Source organism: Piliocolobus tephrosceles, chromosome 19, assembly GCF_002776525.5.
Source record: "Piliocolobus tephrosceles isolate RC106 chromosome 19, ASM277652v3, whole genome shotgun sequence".
In the NCBI taxonomy this organism is placed as follows: domain Eukaryota; kingdom Metazoa; phylum Chordata; class Mammalia; order Primates; family Cercopithecidae; genus Piliocolobus; species Piliocolobus tephrosceles.
The window spans coordinates 24,573,605-24,590,529 of NC_045452.1; the positions used below are offsets into that span (position 1 = coordinate 24,573,605).

The window sequence follows — 16,925 nt, forward strand, 5'->3', positions numbered from 1 at the left end:
TTGATCTCAAACTTGTCCCCTCATGGCCCCAAAATGGGTGCCATTGCTTGGAGCATTACACCCTTATGCCAAACGCAGAAAAGAAATGTTGCTTTCTTGCCTATGAAAATTTTCTTAGAGCCCCCTTTTCCAGCTGACTTGCCCTCTCATTGGCCAGAATAGCATTACATGCCCATTTCCACTCCAATTACTAGGAAGGGACTGGAATGACTACGACTGGCTTAGACCAAAGGAGATTCACCCCCAGGCCTAGAGAGGGCCCACTTCCTCTACAGGCCTGTTACCTGAGGGTCGAAGAAAATTGGGGTTTCCTTAGCAAGAAAGAAGGGGGAGGAGAATGGCCATGGATAAGGAGTCAACAGCATCCTCCTTGGGAACTGGCACTTCCTACTCACCTCTCTGCCCTAAGCAGACATTTATGTACATAATTTCCTTTTTTTTTTTTTTTTTTTTTGAGATGAAATCTCAGTCTGTCACCTGGGCTGTAATGCAGTGGTATTTCAGCTCACTGCAACCTCCGCCTCCCGGGTTCAAGCAATTCTGCCTCTGCCTCCCGAGTAGCTGGGACTATCGCTCTGTCTCCCAGCCTGGAGTGCAGTGGCCGGATCTCAGCTCACTGCAAGCTCCGCCTCCCGGGTTTACGCCATTCTCCTGCCTCAGCCTCCCCAGTAGCTGGGACTACAGGCGCCCGCCACCTCGCCCGGCTAGTTTTTTGTATTTTTTAGTAGAGACGGGGTTTCACCGTGTTAGCCAGGATGGTCTCGATCTCCTGACCTCGTGATCCGCCCGTCTCGGCCTCCCAAAGTGCTGGGATTACAGGCTTGAGCCACCGTGCCCGGCCTAGTTTGTGTATTTTTAGTAGAGATGGGGTTTCACCATATTGGTCAGACTGGTCTTGAACTCCTGACCCTATGATCTGCCCACCTTGGTCTCCCAAAGTGCTGGGATTACAGGCATGAGCCACCCGCCAGGCCTTTTTTTTTTTTGAGACGGAGTCTTGCTCTTGTCACCCAGGCTGAAGCACAGCAGTGTGATCTCAGCTCACTGCAACCTCTGCTTCCCAGGTTCACACGTTTCTCCTGCCTCAGCCTCCCAAGTAGCTGAGATTACAGGCGCCCACCACCATGCCTGGCTAATTTTTGTATTTTTAGTAGAGATGGGGTTTCACCATGTTGGCCAGGCTGGACTTGAACTCCTGACCTCCTGCTGGCACCGAGTAGGCAGTCACTGTATAATGGTCAAATGACTAAACAATGCTGGACTCTAAAAGGTCATCTTGTTTGTTCACATACATATATAGTTAGTATATGATTTGTATTATTTAAGTAAAACCTGATCATTTGAAATGCTGCTGTGGCTGGAGAAATCACTGACTTAACAACCCTTTGTATTTATCAAAAACAAAACCTGGGCCAGGTGCAGTGGCTCACCCGAGGTCAGGAGTTCAAGAAAAAAAAAAAAAAAAGGAAACAACACATAACCTGCTCTTGAATACCCCTAAAGAGCCAGGAAGCTCACCTCCTTCCCATGCTGCTCAAGACGGTCTGTGGGCAGAAAACGGAGGCCAATGAATGCCTCCTCCTTCAGCTGCCACAAAGCAGCCCGCTGGGCCCCAGTGCTCCTGGCAGCACCCCCAGTCCTGGTGGGGAGCTCTCCTCCAGCCTGGTGGGAACGCCTAGGCAGCTTCCACAATGCGAACCAGCTGGGGTCTCGCCTTGTGGGGATCAGCTATTCCTGTGGCCCAGTCCTGGAGCCACCCACACAGTACTTCAGGACCCTCCCGGGATTTCAGCATCCAGGCGGAGGCCAGAGGAACCCCACAGGCCCTCACAGCTCCCTCAATGGACCCCTCCCTGGATGCGTGGTGGGCTCCTCAGGGTCCACATTTGGTCCCATTTATGTTAAACAGATTCAGGCTTGTCATGGAGGGGGTGTGCTGGTGGGACCCAACCTTGGGTGTTTGCGAGCCTTGAAAAAGGAAGAGGGAAAAACAAGCTCCCCTCGTTCCCCACTCCATCACCAGGGACACCGGGGCTAGGAGCCAGGTCCTAGGCTCTTCCGTGCCGGGCAGGTGGTGAGACCTCGGCGAAGCCACCACCTGTCCACCCAGTGGCTTCCCCATCAGAAGAATGGAGCGGAGGAGGCTGTGAGCAGAACGCACTTCACCAATCACAAGGCCCGAGGGGACAGTGGGTCACTTTTATTCTATTGATTATTCTCCCGTATTTATAATGGGGAGGGAGTTTCTTTAAAATGTTTCTCCTGAGCCTAAAGAGCCTCCCCACCCAGCCCCCGTCAGAGGGAAGGGGCAGAGCATACGCGCCCCCCTGGCATCTCTGGAGAGGAGGAAGGATGGGGTGGGCAGGGGGGCTGCCCCTAAGGGGCTCCCCAGGCTGGCACTGCCAGGTCTCTGCCCACTCAGTCCCTGCTGGCCCCTCCAAAAGAGGAACCAAAACCAGAAAAGAGAAAAGCATCCTCCACACCCGGTCCTTAGGGCTGGGTCTCCCCCATCGCTGCCGCTTTCCTAGCAACAGCCTCCTCTCCTCTCTGGCAACCTCGTCCTTCCTTCCCCATCCCCTTAGCACCGGCCTCTGCCCTCGTGGGCACCTCTGCCCCAACTGTCTGGCTTCCTGTGCCATCCAGGGGTGCCCTGAGGTTCATCCCTCCTGCCTGTTGTCTAGAAGGCCTGGGGTGCTCACTGAGCTCACTCCGCAGGCTCTGGCACCACGTGTCAGCCCCGCCTGGAGATAGGACACTGTCCTGGGGGTGTCCACCGGCTCCCACTGGACCTGCTCCCTCAGCTCCTCAACAGCCAGCCTAAGCCCAGTGGCAGCTTAGACCTCCCTCTCCCGGGCCCCCAATCTTGCCTCCCCAGGAAGCCTGGCGAAGTGCCCCCTCCATCAGAAGCGGGTTGGGAAGGTGGCCTCGCAGGCCTCTCACAAGTACATCTTCATGGCCTTGTGTGTTGTGGGGCAGTAGCGGGCATGGAGCTGGGCCAGCAGTGCCCTGGACGTGGCCTCGAACCGCGTGCCCTGGCTCTTCTTGTTCCACACGTGGACAGCATAGGTGGCATTGAGCAGCTGTGGCAGCTCCTCGGGGTTGATATCCTCAAAGTATTTCTTCCAGTCCTGCCAGGGGATGGGGTAGAAGGCCTCGGGGGGCAGGGTGGTGACGCCGCGGCAGGCGTGGCTCTCGGCCAGGCTGCGGATGGAGCACCACTTCTTGAAGACCCGCGTGAGCAGCTGCGGGCCCTGGTGACCCCAGATCCAGCCGTTGTAGTGGTCCACAAAGTCCCGCATGCACAGCGCCATGAACTCATGCCTGCGCTCGAAGGCCAGGAAGGCGCCGTTGAGGACGTAGCGGGACTGGGTGCCCAGCACGTTGGTCAGGTTCCTCAGGTTCTTGAGAACAATGAAGTCGGTGTCCAGGTAGATGCCGCCGAACTTCCACATGAGTGCGATCCTGGAGGCGTCGGAGAGCACGGGGAGCAGGTACGGTTCCCAGCGCCCCTGCACAGCCGCGTACCAGTCGGCCAGGGGTGTGTCCCGGAACAGCTCCTGCATGTCCAGCGGGAGCATCTGGACATTCGGGAAGCAGCTCAGAAGTGAGATGCCCAGGTGCCGGGGCAGGGAGGCGTTGCCACCTGGAAGCCCTTTCATCAGGACCAGCACGTGGGATTCGGGGTGAGTTCTGGCGGCGGACTCCACCGAGCACATGAACAGGAAGTTGGGGTTGGTCCGGTCTGAAGTCTCCAGGAAGAAGATGTTGCCGGGAGCGGGGCCGCGGGAGGGTGGGGCGGGGGGTGCCAAGGTGGGGCAGGGAATATCTGCTGGCAGGTTATAGAGCTGCCCTTGCTCCTTGGGCTCTCCCACAACATGCCAGTAGATCATGATGGAGACGAAAAACGTGAACTTGAAGCCGATGATGAACAGGGTGCAGACCCGCTGCCTTGGGGCGCCCCGGAGCAGCCGCAGCAGGAGGTCGGGGGGTTTGGACATGGTCTCCCCAGATCAGACCAGGAGCTTCCAGCAGGAACTGGCTGGTCTGCAAGAGATGAGCACCCGCCATCAGGGAGGCCGTTGGCATTCCCAACCCACAGGGAAAATGCTTCCTGTGAACATCAGCCAGAGCCAAGGCTGGCTTCCAAGCCCATGGACTCCGGGCCCACAGGGGTCAAGGCTTGAACCCCAGCCTGCTGGCTGCTCACCTACGAAATGGGAGCACAGTGGGCCATAGACTGGGGTCTGAGCAGGGTCCCTTCCACTCCCTGTGACACACCCGTGAGCTCCCCCAAGGACCAGGCCACTGCCACCCATGGTGTGTAACCATTACAGGCCCAGGCCAGAGTCTGGTCTGCATAAGGAATGTCAGAAGTGATGGCTTCACCATGTGACACACAGGGCTCTGTTAGGATTGGCAGCCTGGGATTTGAGGCCCAGCTCATGCCCGCCTCAGCTCCATGAACCAGGCCTGGGGCTCCTCCAAGGACAGGCCACTGAGGGGTCCTGAGGACGTTCAACATGAGGCCTGGGGCTCTGGCAGGCCTGGGCACTGGCTTGCTAAGGGCTGGCCCAGCAGGTGCACTCACAGGGCGCTCCTTCCAGGTACATGGGATGCCTACCGCATCCCAGAGCCCTTTGCTCCAGACACAAGGGAAGGAAACTGGGAGGTTGTGCCTTAGGCCATGATGCTGACTGGTACTGCTGCCTTAGACCTCTCTTTCCTGGTGATGTGCGCTTGGCCAGTGCAGGAACATGCCCAGGTACCTCGCAAGTGGTTGGGGGAGCAGCAGGCTTGGACCATGCTCCTGGGGAAAAGACTGTGTGAACACCTGGGAGGCATGAGACCCCAATTCTGCCTGAACCGGCTGTGTGACCTGGGGCAAGTTACGGAGCTCTCTGAGCCTCAGTCTTCCCACCGGCAGGACAGGATGCTGGAACCCACTAAAGGGTAACATTCATTCGTTCATAATTCTGTAAATACTGGCTGTCCATCCTGTCCATATCAGGTGACTTTCTCAGCATCTCACACATAGGAACATGTGTGGCCCCTTATAACCACCCTATGGGGTGGCAATTACCACCCCCACCCCACAGATGAGGAAACTGAGGCATAGAAGTACAGTACCTTGTGCAGAGTCCCACAGTCAGCAGTGACAGTGCAGGGATTAGGTCCCAGGCCACCTGGCCAGGGTCCCTGCTCTCACCACTGCACCGCCCTGCCTGGAAGAAGTGGCTAGCCAATGTACCTGATGTGTTGGAGGAACTTGGTGCATGCTGACCTGAACTGTATCGATGTTAACAGCCAGCGGGATCACCATTAAATCCGTGACTTCTATGCTCCGTGACAAACTCACACCACCACTGGCCTTCAGCAAGCCCAGGGGGCAGTTGTATCGTTTCTACTTTAGGTGCCAGGAAACCTGGGCACAAAGTCAAGGGACTGGGTGCAACCTGGTTGCTAAGGGGAACTGAGAATCAGTCCCCTTCCAAGGATACGCAGAAGGTGGGGTGGCAATCTCACACAGGCTGAGAGTGGTACTGGGAACCTGGGGCTTGGTAACTTAGGCTGGGCCCTTCCCAGGGTAGAGAGCTGGGAACCTCAACGATGTCACTGGCTGGTAACTGACCAGCCTGGGCAGCCCATTGCAGAGAGGTGGGGATCCTGGCAGTCTGCAGGCCTCTGGGAGACACACCCTGGCTCAACAGCCGACCTTCTTTGCCAACACGAACACGGCCCTTCCACACACTCGCAGCGGCTGCAAATCCATCTGTAAAAGATGGCAAGAGGAGAGTGAGAGAGGTCGCTGGCTCTCAGAGGCCTCGTCCCCCTGGCCACACAGGCAGGTCAGGCCTGGGGCTCATGTGTTCACTGATACATCCACTCGCTCCAACTCTCAGGGGACACTCGGGGAACAGGGGCAGGTCCTGCACTGGTACCTGGGAGAAGGGGAGAATCAGAACGCCTTTCCCTGAAGGAGTTCTTAGTCTGGTGGGGGCACCATTTAGAAACAGACAAAGAGGCCAGGCGTGGTGGCTCACGCCTGTAATTCCAGCACTTTGGGAGGCCGAGGCGGGTGGATCACTTGAGATCAGGAGTTCAAGACCAGCCTGGCCAACGTGGTGCAACCTTGTCTCTTCTAAAAATACAAAAATTAGCCAGGTGTGGTGGTGCGCATCTGTAATCCCAGCTACTCAGGAGACTGAGGCAGGAGAATCGCTTGAAAACCAGGGAGGCGGAGTTTGCAGTGAGCCGAGTTGCGCCACTGCACTCCAGCCTGGGTGACGGAGCCAGACTCTGTCTCCAAAAAAAAAAAAAAAAAAAAAGGGCTGGGCACGGTGGCTCACACCTGTAATCCCAGCACTTTGGGAGGCCGGGGTGGGCAGATCACGAGGTCAGGAGATCGAGACCATCCTGGTGAACATGGTGAAACCCTGTCTCTACTGAAAATACAAAAAAAAAAAAATTAGCTGGGCGTGGTGGTGGGCGCCTGTAGTCCCAGCTTCTAGGGAGGCTGAGGCAGGAGAATGGTGTTAACCTGGGAGGCAGTGGAGCTTGCAGTGAGCGGAGATCGCGCCACTGCACTCCAGCCTGGGCGACAGAGCAAGAATCCGTCCGTCTCAGAAAAGCGACAAACAAGGAAAAAAAGGCCAGGCACAATGACGATGGCTCACGCCTGTAATCCCAGCACTTTGGGAGGCCAAGGTGGGTGGATCACTTGAGATCGGGAATTCGAGACCAGCCTGACCCACATGGAGAAGCCCTGTCTCTACTAAAAATACAAAATTAGCCGGGCGTGGTGGTGCATGCCTGTAATCCCAGCTACTCAGGAGGCTGAGGTAGGAGAATTGCTTGAACCCAGCAGGCGGAGGTTGTGGTGCACCGAAATCGCACCACTGCACTCCAGCCTGGACAACAAGAGCAAAACCCCGTCTCAAAAAAAAAAAAAAAAGAAAGAAAGAAAGAAAAGAAAAAAGGAAACAAGACGGTGACTCCCTCAGGGAGGTGACACTTGGTTAAGCACCAAGGATGAGCAGGTCAGATGGAGGAGACAGCAGTGGCTCCAGACCTCTGCAAGCACCATGGGAACAAGCATCTAGTGTGCACCTGTATCTTCTCTCCCCGGCACCCAGCTAGGTTCCCAGCATGCAGCAGACACATGGGAAAATGGCTCACCCTGACCCACTCCCTCGACAGCCAGCAGGATGCTTTACAAGCACATCGGCCATGTCATTCTCAGCTTAGACCCTGAGTGATGTGAGGCCCTGACCCGCTGGGTGCCATGTGCCCCCCATACCCGTGACCTCATGTTCTGATTCTCTCCCCGCCACCTGTGCCCCAGCCACACCTGGCTGCCTGTTTCTCAGACCTTGCACGGCTGCCAGGGCCTTGGCACCTGCTGTCCTTCTGCCTGGAAGGTTCTTCTCTTAGGTGCCCACTCAAAAGTCCCCTTCTCATCGAGTCCTCCCTGGGCCCCCTGAATTTTCCACTGCCCCCATCGCCTCAGAGCCCCCTCGTTAGTTTCCTCATCCTTGCACTTATTCTAACACGTGGTACATCCTATTTACTTGCTTTGGTTGTCTGTCTAGAACAACACTATGAGGATAGGTATGTTTTGTGTTTTGTTCAGCTCTAGAATAGCAGAACAGTGCCCAGCTCTTAGTACACAGTCAATAAATAGTGACTCCACGAGTTAACCAATGAGTGAATTAATGAAGGATCAGCAAATGAATGGATCAATTAACGAGTGAGTGACCAGTAAGAGCGAACCAATGAGTGTGTAGACTGCTGTGTGACCAAGTGGGCCAGTGAGAAAAGTAGGCCGGGTGAGCCCCCTGGGATGCGGGTAGCAAGAACAGGGCTGTGGTGTAACTAAGACATGGTGCCCCCTGCCCCTGTCTTTCTTCTGCAGGGAGAGGGGCTATTTTGGTCCTGAGTACTTTTAACCCCATGTGAACAATGCAAACGGGTGAACCGTTGGAGGGCCAGTAGCAGCAGCAGGGGCCCCTGCCTGCTTGAGGGCCCCGAGTGCTGGCATGATCTGACTCCATGGTGTGGGCGGGGTCCAGGCCCACTTGGAGGGGCAGGATGTCGTTGGACCACAGTTGGGGGTGCCAGACTCGGGCCACGCCATATTTGGTGTCAGAGCCCAAGACCCAGGAATAGAAACTGTGTATGGGGCCAAGTTGGCCGCAGCCCAATACCCGGGTGACCTCAGGCCCAAAGCATGCTCCTGGCCCCCGAGACGGGCCTCACAGTTGCAGCCTATGTCCTGGGCCTTGTCAGCTGGGCCTGGCACACTCCTGCTGCCTGCCCCTGCCTCCAGGCTCACCACTTCCCACCCTGTCACCAGGGAACTATTCCCAGTTAGCCTGTTACTGTGGCCACTTCCCTGCTCTAAGCCCTTCCATGGTTCCCACCGCCAGGATCCCCCATGACTCATGGTAGGCAGGAAGTGAGGAGTGAGGAGAGGTGCAGGGCATGGCCGGGCGTGGTGGCTCACGCCTGTAAGCCTGGCACTTTGGGAGGCTGAGGTGGGCGGATCACGAGGTCAAGAGATTAAGACCATCCTGGCCAACATGGTGAAACCCCGTCTCTACCAAAAATACAAAAATTAGCTGCTGTAGTGCTGCACGCCTGTAGTCTCAGCTACTCAGGAGGCTGAGGCAGGAGAATCGCTTGAACTCGGGAGGCAGAGATTGCAGTGAGCTGAGATCGCGCCACTGCACTCCAGCCTGGCGACACAGCGAGACTCCATTTCAAAAAAAAAAAAAAAAACAAATCGAGAGGTGCAGGGCAATGGAGACGGAGGGCCAAAGGCTGGGTCAGAATCCTACTGGCCAGGTTCTTGGCACCAGCTCTGCAGGCCCCAACTAGGGGTATCGATATCAGGGGCCAGGCCCAAGGGCTTAGGAAAGGCCCTCCAAGCTGGTGCTTTTCATCCCTACACCAACTGCACCCCCACCTGTCCCTACAGTAAGGGCGCTACCCCTCTGGCCCTGAGTCCAGCCCAGCTCAGCCTAGCACTGGCCAAACATGACCCAACAAAACGGAGTCCGCACTGAGCCCTCCATCCAGGCTGAGTGCTGACAGAGAGGCTCCCAGAGCACCCGGGTTGTGCCCTTGGAGATTCGGATGTCCTGACGGGAACACAGAGGCCCCAAGAGGGAAAAAGATGTCAGAGGCGTGTGAGCCAGACCAACACCATCTTAAATAGGGGGTGAGTAAAATGAGGCTGACACCTACTGGGCTGCATTCCCAGACAGTTAAGGCACTGTAAGTCACAAGGTGAGATAGGAGTTCAGCACAAAACACAGGTCATAAAGACCTTGCTGATAAAACAGGCTGCAGTAGAGAAGCCGGCCAAAACCCACCAAAACCAAAATGGCCATGAGAGTGACCTCTGTTCGTCCTCTCTACTAGTCTCCCACCAGCACCGTGACAGTTTACAAATGCCATGGCAATGTCAGGAAGTTACCCTATGCGGTCTAAAAAGGGGAGGCATGAGTCATCCACCCCTGGTTTAGCAAATATCATCAAGACGTAACCATAAAAATGGGTAATCAGCAGCCCTAGGGGCTGCTCCATGGAGTAACCATTCTTTCATTCCTTTCCGTGTTTTTTGTGTCTGTGACAGAGTCTTGCCCTGTTGCCCAGGCTGAAGTGCAGTGGCCCAATCTCGGTTCACTGTAACCTCCACCTCCTGGCTTCACACAATTCTCCTGCCTCAGCCTCCTGAGTAGCTGGGATTACAGGCGTGTGCCACCATGCTGGGCTAATTTTTTGTATTTTTAGTAGAGATGGGGGTTTCACCATGTTGGCCAGGCTAGTCTTGAACTCCTGACCTCAAGTGATCCGCCCACCTCGGCCTCCGAAAGTGCTGGGATTACAGGCGTGAGACACTGCGCCCGGCCCCTTTACTTTCGTAATAAACTTGCTTTCACTTTGCACTGCAGACTCGCCCTGCATTCTTTCTTGCCCCTTGGCGTGAGTGACCATGACCCTCCTGTCACTCTTGGTCACGTCCCTCAACATTTCCTTTCCTTGGTCATGGACCTGGCCCAGGGAGCTCACTGAGGACTTGGAGAGCCCCATGCAGGGCCTGGGGAGGGCTCTGGGTCCCTGTGAGGGCAAGAGACGCAGGACTGCGCGGAGGGAGAGGCTGAGCCGTGAGGCTGTCGTCACCACAGAGGCCTCGGCCAGTCCCGTGGGAGTGCTGTAGCTGGGCTGGCCTTCAGAGATGTTTATTCCAAGCCAGAGTTGGGGCTATGATGGTTAATTTCATGTGTCAACTTGACCAGGCCACAGGGTGCCCCAATTAAACATTACTCCTGGGTGTGTCTGGGGGTGTTTCGGGATGAGATTAGCGTTCGAATGGCGGACTCCGGAAGCAGATGGCCCCCAGTGTGGGTGGTCCCCCGACCCTCGAGGGCCTGAGTAGAAGGAAAGGCTGAGGACGGAGGAATGTGCCCCCGTTCTCCTGCCTCACTGCTGAGCTGAGACATCTTATTTCATCTTCTCATCGACTGGTTCTGTTTATTTGGAGAACCCCGACTAACCCAGGGGCCTACACCAACACTGGCCCACAGTGGGTCACTGGAGCTGGGCTGTTCCTCAGGTAGGGAGCAATCCACCCAGGAGACGGGGGCTCCAGGGCTCAGTGGTGGAACCAGATGGTGCCACTGCGCCCAGCGCAGCCCTCATCGCCTGGAAATGATTGTGTGTGTTTTCTGTTATCTCAGTCCTAACGGGCAGGGGCTCCTCGCTCTCATTCTGTTCCTGGTGCTGACGCAGGTTTAGCCGACAGCAGGAGCTCAACAGATACCGATGAGATGAGGAATGGCCTTCCAGGAGAGCCAGAGGCTATTTCCACTCTTCTCATGTTCTTGGGGTCTCAACAGGAGGGCCCAGGAACTGGAACTTCAGGAGCAAAGCCACGGTGGGATATGGGGATAAACAGGCCCAGGAATGGCCAAAGGGGGCGCATCAGTGACCATGGTTGGATCCTGCCGTGGCTTCCAAGTCTCCAGATAAGGAGCTGCCCCCTGTGCATGGCCAGGCTGGGGTGTAGCCACCCCTGCTGACTTGTGATTGTGACCCCAGACCTCTGAGGTGAAAGACACCAGCGCCAGGGTCACACAGGGGTTCCTACTGTGTCACCAGCCGTGTGACTGCAGTCAGGCCATGCTCCTTCTCTGAACCTTAGTCTCTCTCTGCCCACAAAATGGGATTAACTCCACTTTGGAGGGATGGAGGGAGGCAATGCATCTCCAGGGCCCAGCCCACGGAGCAGGCCCTCAACAGATGTGGCCATGGCCATCATGTCATAGGCCTTTCCTCCGGCAGGGGAACTGGTGGGTGTCTGTGATGGGGCTGCGAGGGAAGGGCCACTCAGGATAGTGTTTAAGGTCAGGAAGCATGGACATGCAGCCCGGAAGTAGCATGCACTTTATCATGCTCCCAGTCCCACAGCTGTCACCAACTGCACCGTCAGAGCCTGCCATCCCTGTCCCATGGTCATACTTGCCTCTAGTGGAGCCAAATTGGGTCCCCTCCCCATCCACCTCCACCCTTGCCTGGTCAGACAGGGACCACAGTGGGCTTCACCCCCAGCGTCTCCCAGCTCATTGCCTCACGGCTTCCTTCCTGAGCAGGACTTTATGTGGCCAGGCCTGGAGGACAAAGGCCCGCACCAATGTACCTGAGCTTCCTTCCTGGCCCTGCCACGTGCCCACAGGACAGGCCACCTCTCTGAACCTTTGTTCAGGTCACAGGTTGCTGTGGGGATTAAGTGTGGTCAGCTCTCAGCTGGGTCCCAGACTCAGACAGGAGCCCAAGGTAGAACCCTGGCCAGGGTGAGGTAGAAAGGAAACTTCTCATACTACCTTCTCCAGGGTCCCCATGACCCTCAGGTCACACGTGGCTTTGAACATCACTAACATGGCAGCTCCATGGAGAATGCTCCCGCCGCAGCAGGAGAAAAGAGAAAAGTCACATGCACCGCTGTTCTGTAGTGGAGGCAGAGGGGTCATCTAGGTTTACCTACCCTGCACCCATTCATCCTCCTGAGAACACCTGCTGTCCTGTGGGAATCCACCCCTGCCCGTGGGCCCCGCTCCCTGAATGTTGCCGTAAGCACTGACTCAGGTCCGGCTAATGATAGTACCACATTCCCCTGGCCGCAGTGGTCAGGCTGAGGCACACAGAATGCAGTCCGGGCCAAGCAGAGGTATGTGCTTCCCATAGGGTCACTAGGTGTGAGCCAGGAACCGTCGGGGCAGAGGCTGCCTGGGAATGAAGCCAGCCCTGAGGCGTGCAGAGTCAAGGGAAGGAGACAAAGACCCACATGACACTGTCATGACATGTGGATCCCACCCTGCACAGCCCACCCAAGAGGAAAGGAGAACCTAGAAGTCAATGATGGAACCTTCTGATGACCTCCTCAGTCAATCAATGAATGTCTCATCCCCCTGATCTGTGTCTTCTTCCTGCTTTTTCTCCCCAGAACTCCTAGTCCCTCCCCTCTTTCTCTCACTCCTGCCACTCCAGGTTGGTCTCTCTCTCTCCTTTCTCCCTCCTCATCCCCCTCAGCGGACACCAGGATGCCTTTCTTGGTCTCTGACCCCACAACATCACATCAGGGGCGGGGCTGCAATGGCAGGAGATAGAGAGGGCCAGGGCCAGACTCACAGGACTGAAGGCACCTAGATGCACGGCCACTGTTGAGGACTTGTGACCTCACCTGAAAAAGGGGCTCTCCCACCAGAGGAGGGGTTTTTTTTTTTTTTTTTTTTTCAGAGATGGAGTCTTGCTCTGTCGCCCAGGCTGGAGTGCAGTGGTGCGATCTCGGCTCACTGCCAACTTCCGCCACCCGGGTTCAAGAGATTCTCTTGCCGGCCGGGAGCGGTGGCTCAAGCCTGTAATCCCAGCACTTTGGGAGGCCGAGACAGGCGGATCACGAGGTCAGGAGATCGAGACCATCCTGGCTAACACGGTGAAACCCCATCTCTACTAAAAAATACAAAAAATTACCCAGGAGAGGTGGCGGCGCCTGTAGTCCCAGCTACTCAGGAGGCTGAGGCAGGAGAATGGCGGGAACCCGGGAGGCGGAGCTTGCAGTGAGCTGAGATCCGGCCACTGCACTCCAGCTTGGGTGATAGAGCGAGACTCCGTCTCAACAACAACAAAAAAAAGAGATTCTCTTGCCTCAGCCTCCCAAGTAGCTGGGACTACAGGCATGCGCCACCATGTCCGGCTAATTTTTTTGTATTTTTAGTTGAGATGAGGTTTCGCCATGTTCGCCAGGATGTTCTGGAACTCCTGGTGATCTGCCCACTTCGGCCTCCCAAAGTGCTGGGATTATAGGCGTGAGCCGCTGTGTCCAGCTGGAACACACTCTTTACCCCCAACTGGCATGGGAGCCCGCTTGCCGGGAAGAGGACACCTCGACTCACTGGAACTGGGTGGTTTTGGGGAGGGGACGTAGTAGGAGACAAAGGGTCAGGAGCCTTCATGCAGAAAAGGTGAAATGCCCGCCAGGTTGGGTTCCTCCACTAGCTGAGGACGTGCCTGGTGGAGTCAGGCAGTCCTGGCCCAAACAATGGGGTCGGCAGGTTATCTTAGCTCAGTCTAACTCCCAGTGAGGGATGCAGGGATTACACCAGCCAATCCCAGCCCTGCTCCCTTGTTTAACTTTCAGAATAGTTAAGGGGCCACAGCGGTACTCACATTACATTACAGTGTGGTACATTACAGTGTGGTCTGTTGGCCGCAGCATCCCTGCTCTCCACGCTGCAGCCTTGGCTGGCACATGCTCCCCTGTTGTGTGTGTGTGTGAACACGCTGCCCCACTGAGTGTGTGTGTGTGTGTGTGTGTGTGCTGTCCCCACCAGGCTGTCAATGCCTTGGGGGCAGAGACTAGTCCAGCCTAGGGTTCAGCCACATGTGTTAAATAAATAAGGAGCATTTTTGTTTGTTTGCTTGTTGTTGCTGTTGTTTTTGAGACAGAGTCTTGCTCTGTTGCCCAGGCTGGAGTGCAGTGGCATGATCTCAGCTTACTGCAAGCTCTGCCTCCTGGGTTCAAGTGATTCTCCTGCCTCAGCCTCGCAAGTAGCTGGGACTACAGGCACCTGCCACCGCATCTGGCTAATTTTTGTATTTTTAGTAGAGATGGGGTTTCACCATCTTGGTCAGGCTGGTCTTGAACTCCTGACATTGTGATCCACTGGCCTCAGCCTCCCAAAGTGATGGGATTACAGGCGTGAACCACCATGCCCAGCCTGCAATAAGGAGTGTTTTGAAAACTCTGAAAGTGCAGAACTAGGAAGCTGCCCTTGGCCCACTTACCAGTGAGGTCAGGAAGATGACCTGCCAGTGAGGTCGGGAAGATGACCTGCCATGTGACCTTGGACAGGTCACTTTCCGTTTTGGGCCTCAGATTCCCTTCTGCACAGTGGCGGGGGGCGGGGGTGGGGGGAGGGGGCAGGGCAGGTGCAGGCTAACCAAATGCTCTAACCTTGGGGGGACGTGTGAGCACCTGCTGCTAACCTGCAAGTGATAAGTAACACCTTAGCACAGACCTGAGGCGCCAAGAACCCTGAGGGATCTGGGGTGGAAGGCCACAGAGCCAAGAAACAGCACCAAGTACAGAAGTCAAATCCAGGCCCTGCCTGACAGCTTCCCCACCTGCTAAGATTTGGCAACGTGACCTTGGACCCACCTCTGCCCCTCCCTGAACCTTCACTGCTTTGTCCATCAAAGGAGGGGGTGGGCTCCTTTGTCTTGGAACTCCGACCCCCCTTGGTGTGAAAACTCAATGCCCTTCCAAACCGTGCTTGGAGGACCCAGTGTCCTGTTCCCCACCCCCAGCCCCCACAGTCTTTCAGGGCACAAATACATATAATATGTCTACCCAAAAAGTAAGAATGACAGTTTTTAGGAGGAAGTATTGTCACAAGAAGGACTGTTTGTGGCCGGGCGCGGTGGCTCATGCTTGTAATCCCAGCACTTTGGGGGCCAAGGTGGGCAGATCACGAGGTCAGGAGTTCAAGACTAGCCTGTCCAATGTGGTGAAACTCTGTCTCTACTAAAAAATACAAAAATTAAATGAGCCGGGCATGGTGGTGCAGGCCTGTACTCCCAGCTACTCGGGAGGCTGAGGCAGGAGAACCACTTGAACCCAGGAGGCGGAGGTTGTGGTGAGCTGAGATTGCGCCACTGCACTCCAGCCTGGGTGACAAGAGCAAAAAAACTTTGTCTCAAAAAAAGAAAAACAAAAAATCAGCCGGGTGTGGTGGTGCACGTCTGTAGTCCTAGCTGCTCAGGAGGCTGAGGCAGGAGAATCGCTTAAACCCAGGAGGCGGAGATCGCAGTGAGCCGAATTTGCGCCACTGCACTCCAGCCTGGGCAACAGAGTGAGAGACCCTGGACTCAAAAAAAAAAAAAAAAAAAAAAAAAAGAGCTGTTGTTTGTAAGAAGGGCAGAAGAGGCCGGGCACAGTGGCCCACGCCTGTAATCCCAGCACTTTGGGAGGCCAAGGTGGGCGGATCACGAGGTCAGGAGATCAAGACCAACCTGGCAAACACTGTGAAACCCCATCTCTACTAAAAATACAAAAAAATTAGCCGGACGTGGTGGCGGGCGCCTGTAGTCCCAGCTACTCGGGAGGCTGAGGCAGGAGAATGGCGTGAACCCAGGGGGCGGCGCTTGCAGTGAGCGGAGATCGTGCCACCGCACTCCAGCCTGGGCGACAGATTGAGACTCTGTCTCAAAAAAAAAAAAAAAAAAAAAAAAAAGAAGGGCAGAAGGGCTCTTTTCAGAGCAGAGGTTACAAAATATCCTTCCTCCCAAGCCTTTAACGCCTCAGAAGCCGGAAATCAAGCAGGCGGTCTTGTTCTCTGGGTGGACGCCACAAACAGAAAACTCAGGGAGGTGGACTGCATTCCAGGAGGAATAAGGCAGCAGCTTAGTTCTGAACTTTCCCTCTTCTACCAAATTATACAAAGCAACTAAGAGGCAGGGAAAACCCACAAACTCCTAACCACAGGTGAGTGTGGCCCAAAGCACCCGCGAGCAGCAGACATGGCAATGGTGCAGGCGGTGGGGGGCGGTAGGGGGTGCGCTCAGGAGTGGAAGACCCCAGAAAAGGCGACTTCTAAGAGGGAGATGGCAGAAGGCAGGAGCTACAGCCAGAAAGAACTGGGAGTACACAGGGCTGGAGGCAGGTGACCCCTTGAGACAGGTTAGGTTCTGGAGGTGAAAAAGGAGTGGATACAGAGAAAGGCCATATTTTAAAAGCACAGCCCATTACCATGGCAACAGAGGAGGGAGCCTTTCACCAGAGAAACCCAAAGAACTGTCCTGGCTCCTCTCCCAATTTCCACCAAAACCTCCTGTTAATTGCCACTCCAGGAAAATTCAACTAATTCAAATATGGAAAAAAATTTAAAGGTATAAAACAAAATGGAAACGAGGGTGAGGAGCACAAACACTCGCTTATATATAAAGAAAATTCACTATGAAAATATTGCCACAAGGCTGGGCGCAATGACTCATGCCTGTAATCCCAGCACTTTGGGAGGCCGAGACGGGCGGATCACTTGAGGTCAGGAGTTCAAGACCAGCTTGGCCAATAGGGCGAAACCCTCTCTCTACTAAAAATACAAAAAATTAGCTGGGCATGGTGGCACGTGTCTGTAATCCCAGCTACTTGGGAGGCTAAGGCAGGAGAATTACTTGAACCCAGGAGGTATAAGTTGCAGCGAGCCAAGATGGTACCACTGCACTCTAGCCTGGGCGATAGAGATTCTGTGAAAGAAAGAAAGAAGGAAAGAAGGAAAGAAGGAAAGAAGGAAGGAAAGAAGGAAAGAAGGAAGGAAGGAAAGAAAGAAAGAAAGAAAGAAAGAAAGAAAGAAAGAAAGAAAGAA

General features: G+C 55.3%; 1 protein-coding gene across 9 annotated transcripts in view; it reads right to left on the bottom strand.

Annotated features, from left to right (window-relative positions):
* Nucleotides 1-2,175: 2,175 nt before the first annotated feature.
* The window catches only part of A4GALT (alpha 1,4-galactosyltransferase (P blood group)), a 30,925-nt gene continuing 16,175 nt past the window's right edge, over nucleotides 2,176-16,925 (bottom strand). Inside the window, exons 2-4 of one of the 9 annotated variants that reach the window (XM_023221806.2) lie at nucleotides 12,047-12,119; nucleotides 5,630-5,770; nucleotides 2,176-4,044 (exon numbers count right to left, since the gene is read on the bottom strand). In XM_023221806.2, the coding sequence (XP_023077574.1) occupies nucleotides 2,937-3,998 (1,062 nt within the window). In that variant the 5' untranslated portion in view covers nucleotides 3,999-4,044; nucleotides 5,630-5,770; nucleotides 12,047-12,119 and the 3' untranslated portion in view covers nucleotides 2,176-2,936. The other 8 variants (XM_023221809.2, XM_023221801.2, XM_023221807.2 and 5 more) reach the window with 8 other exon arrangements.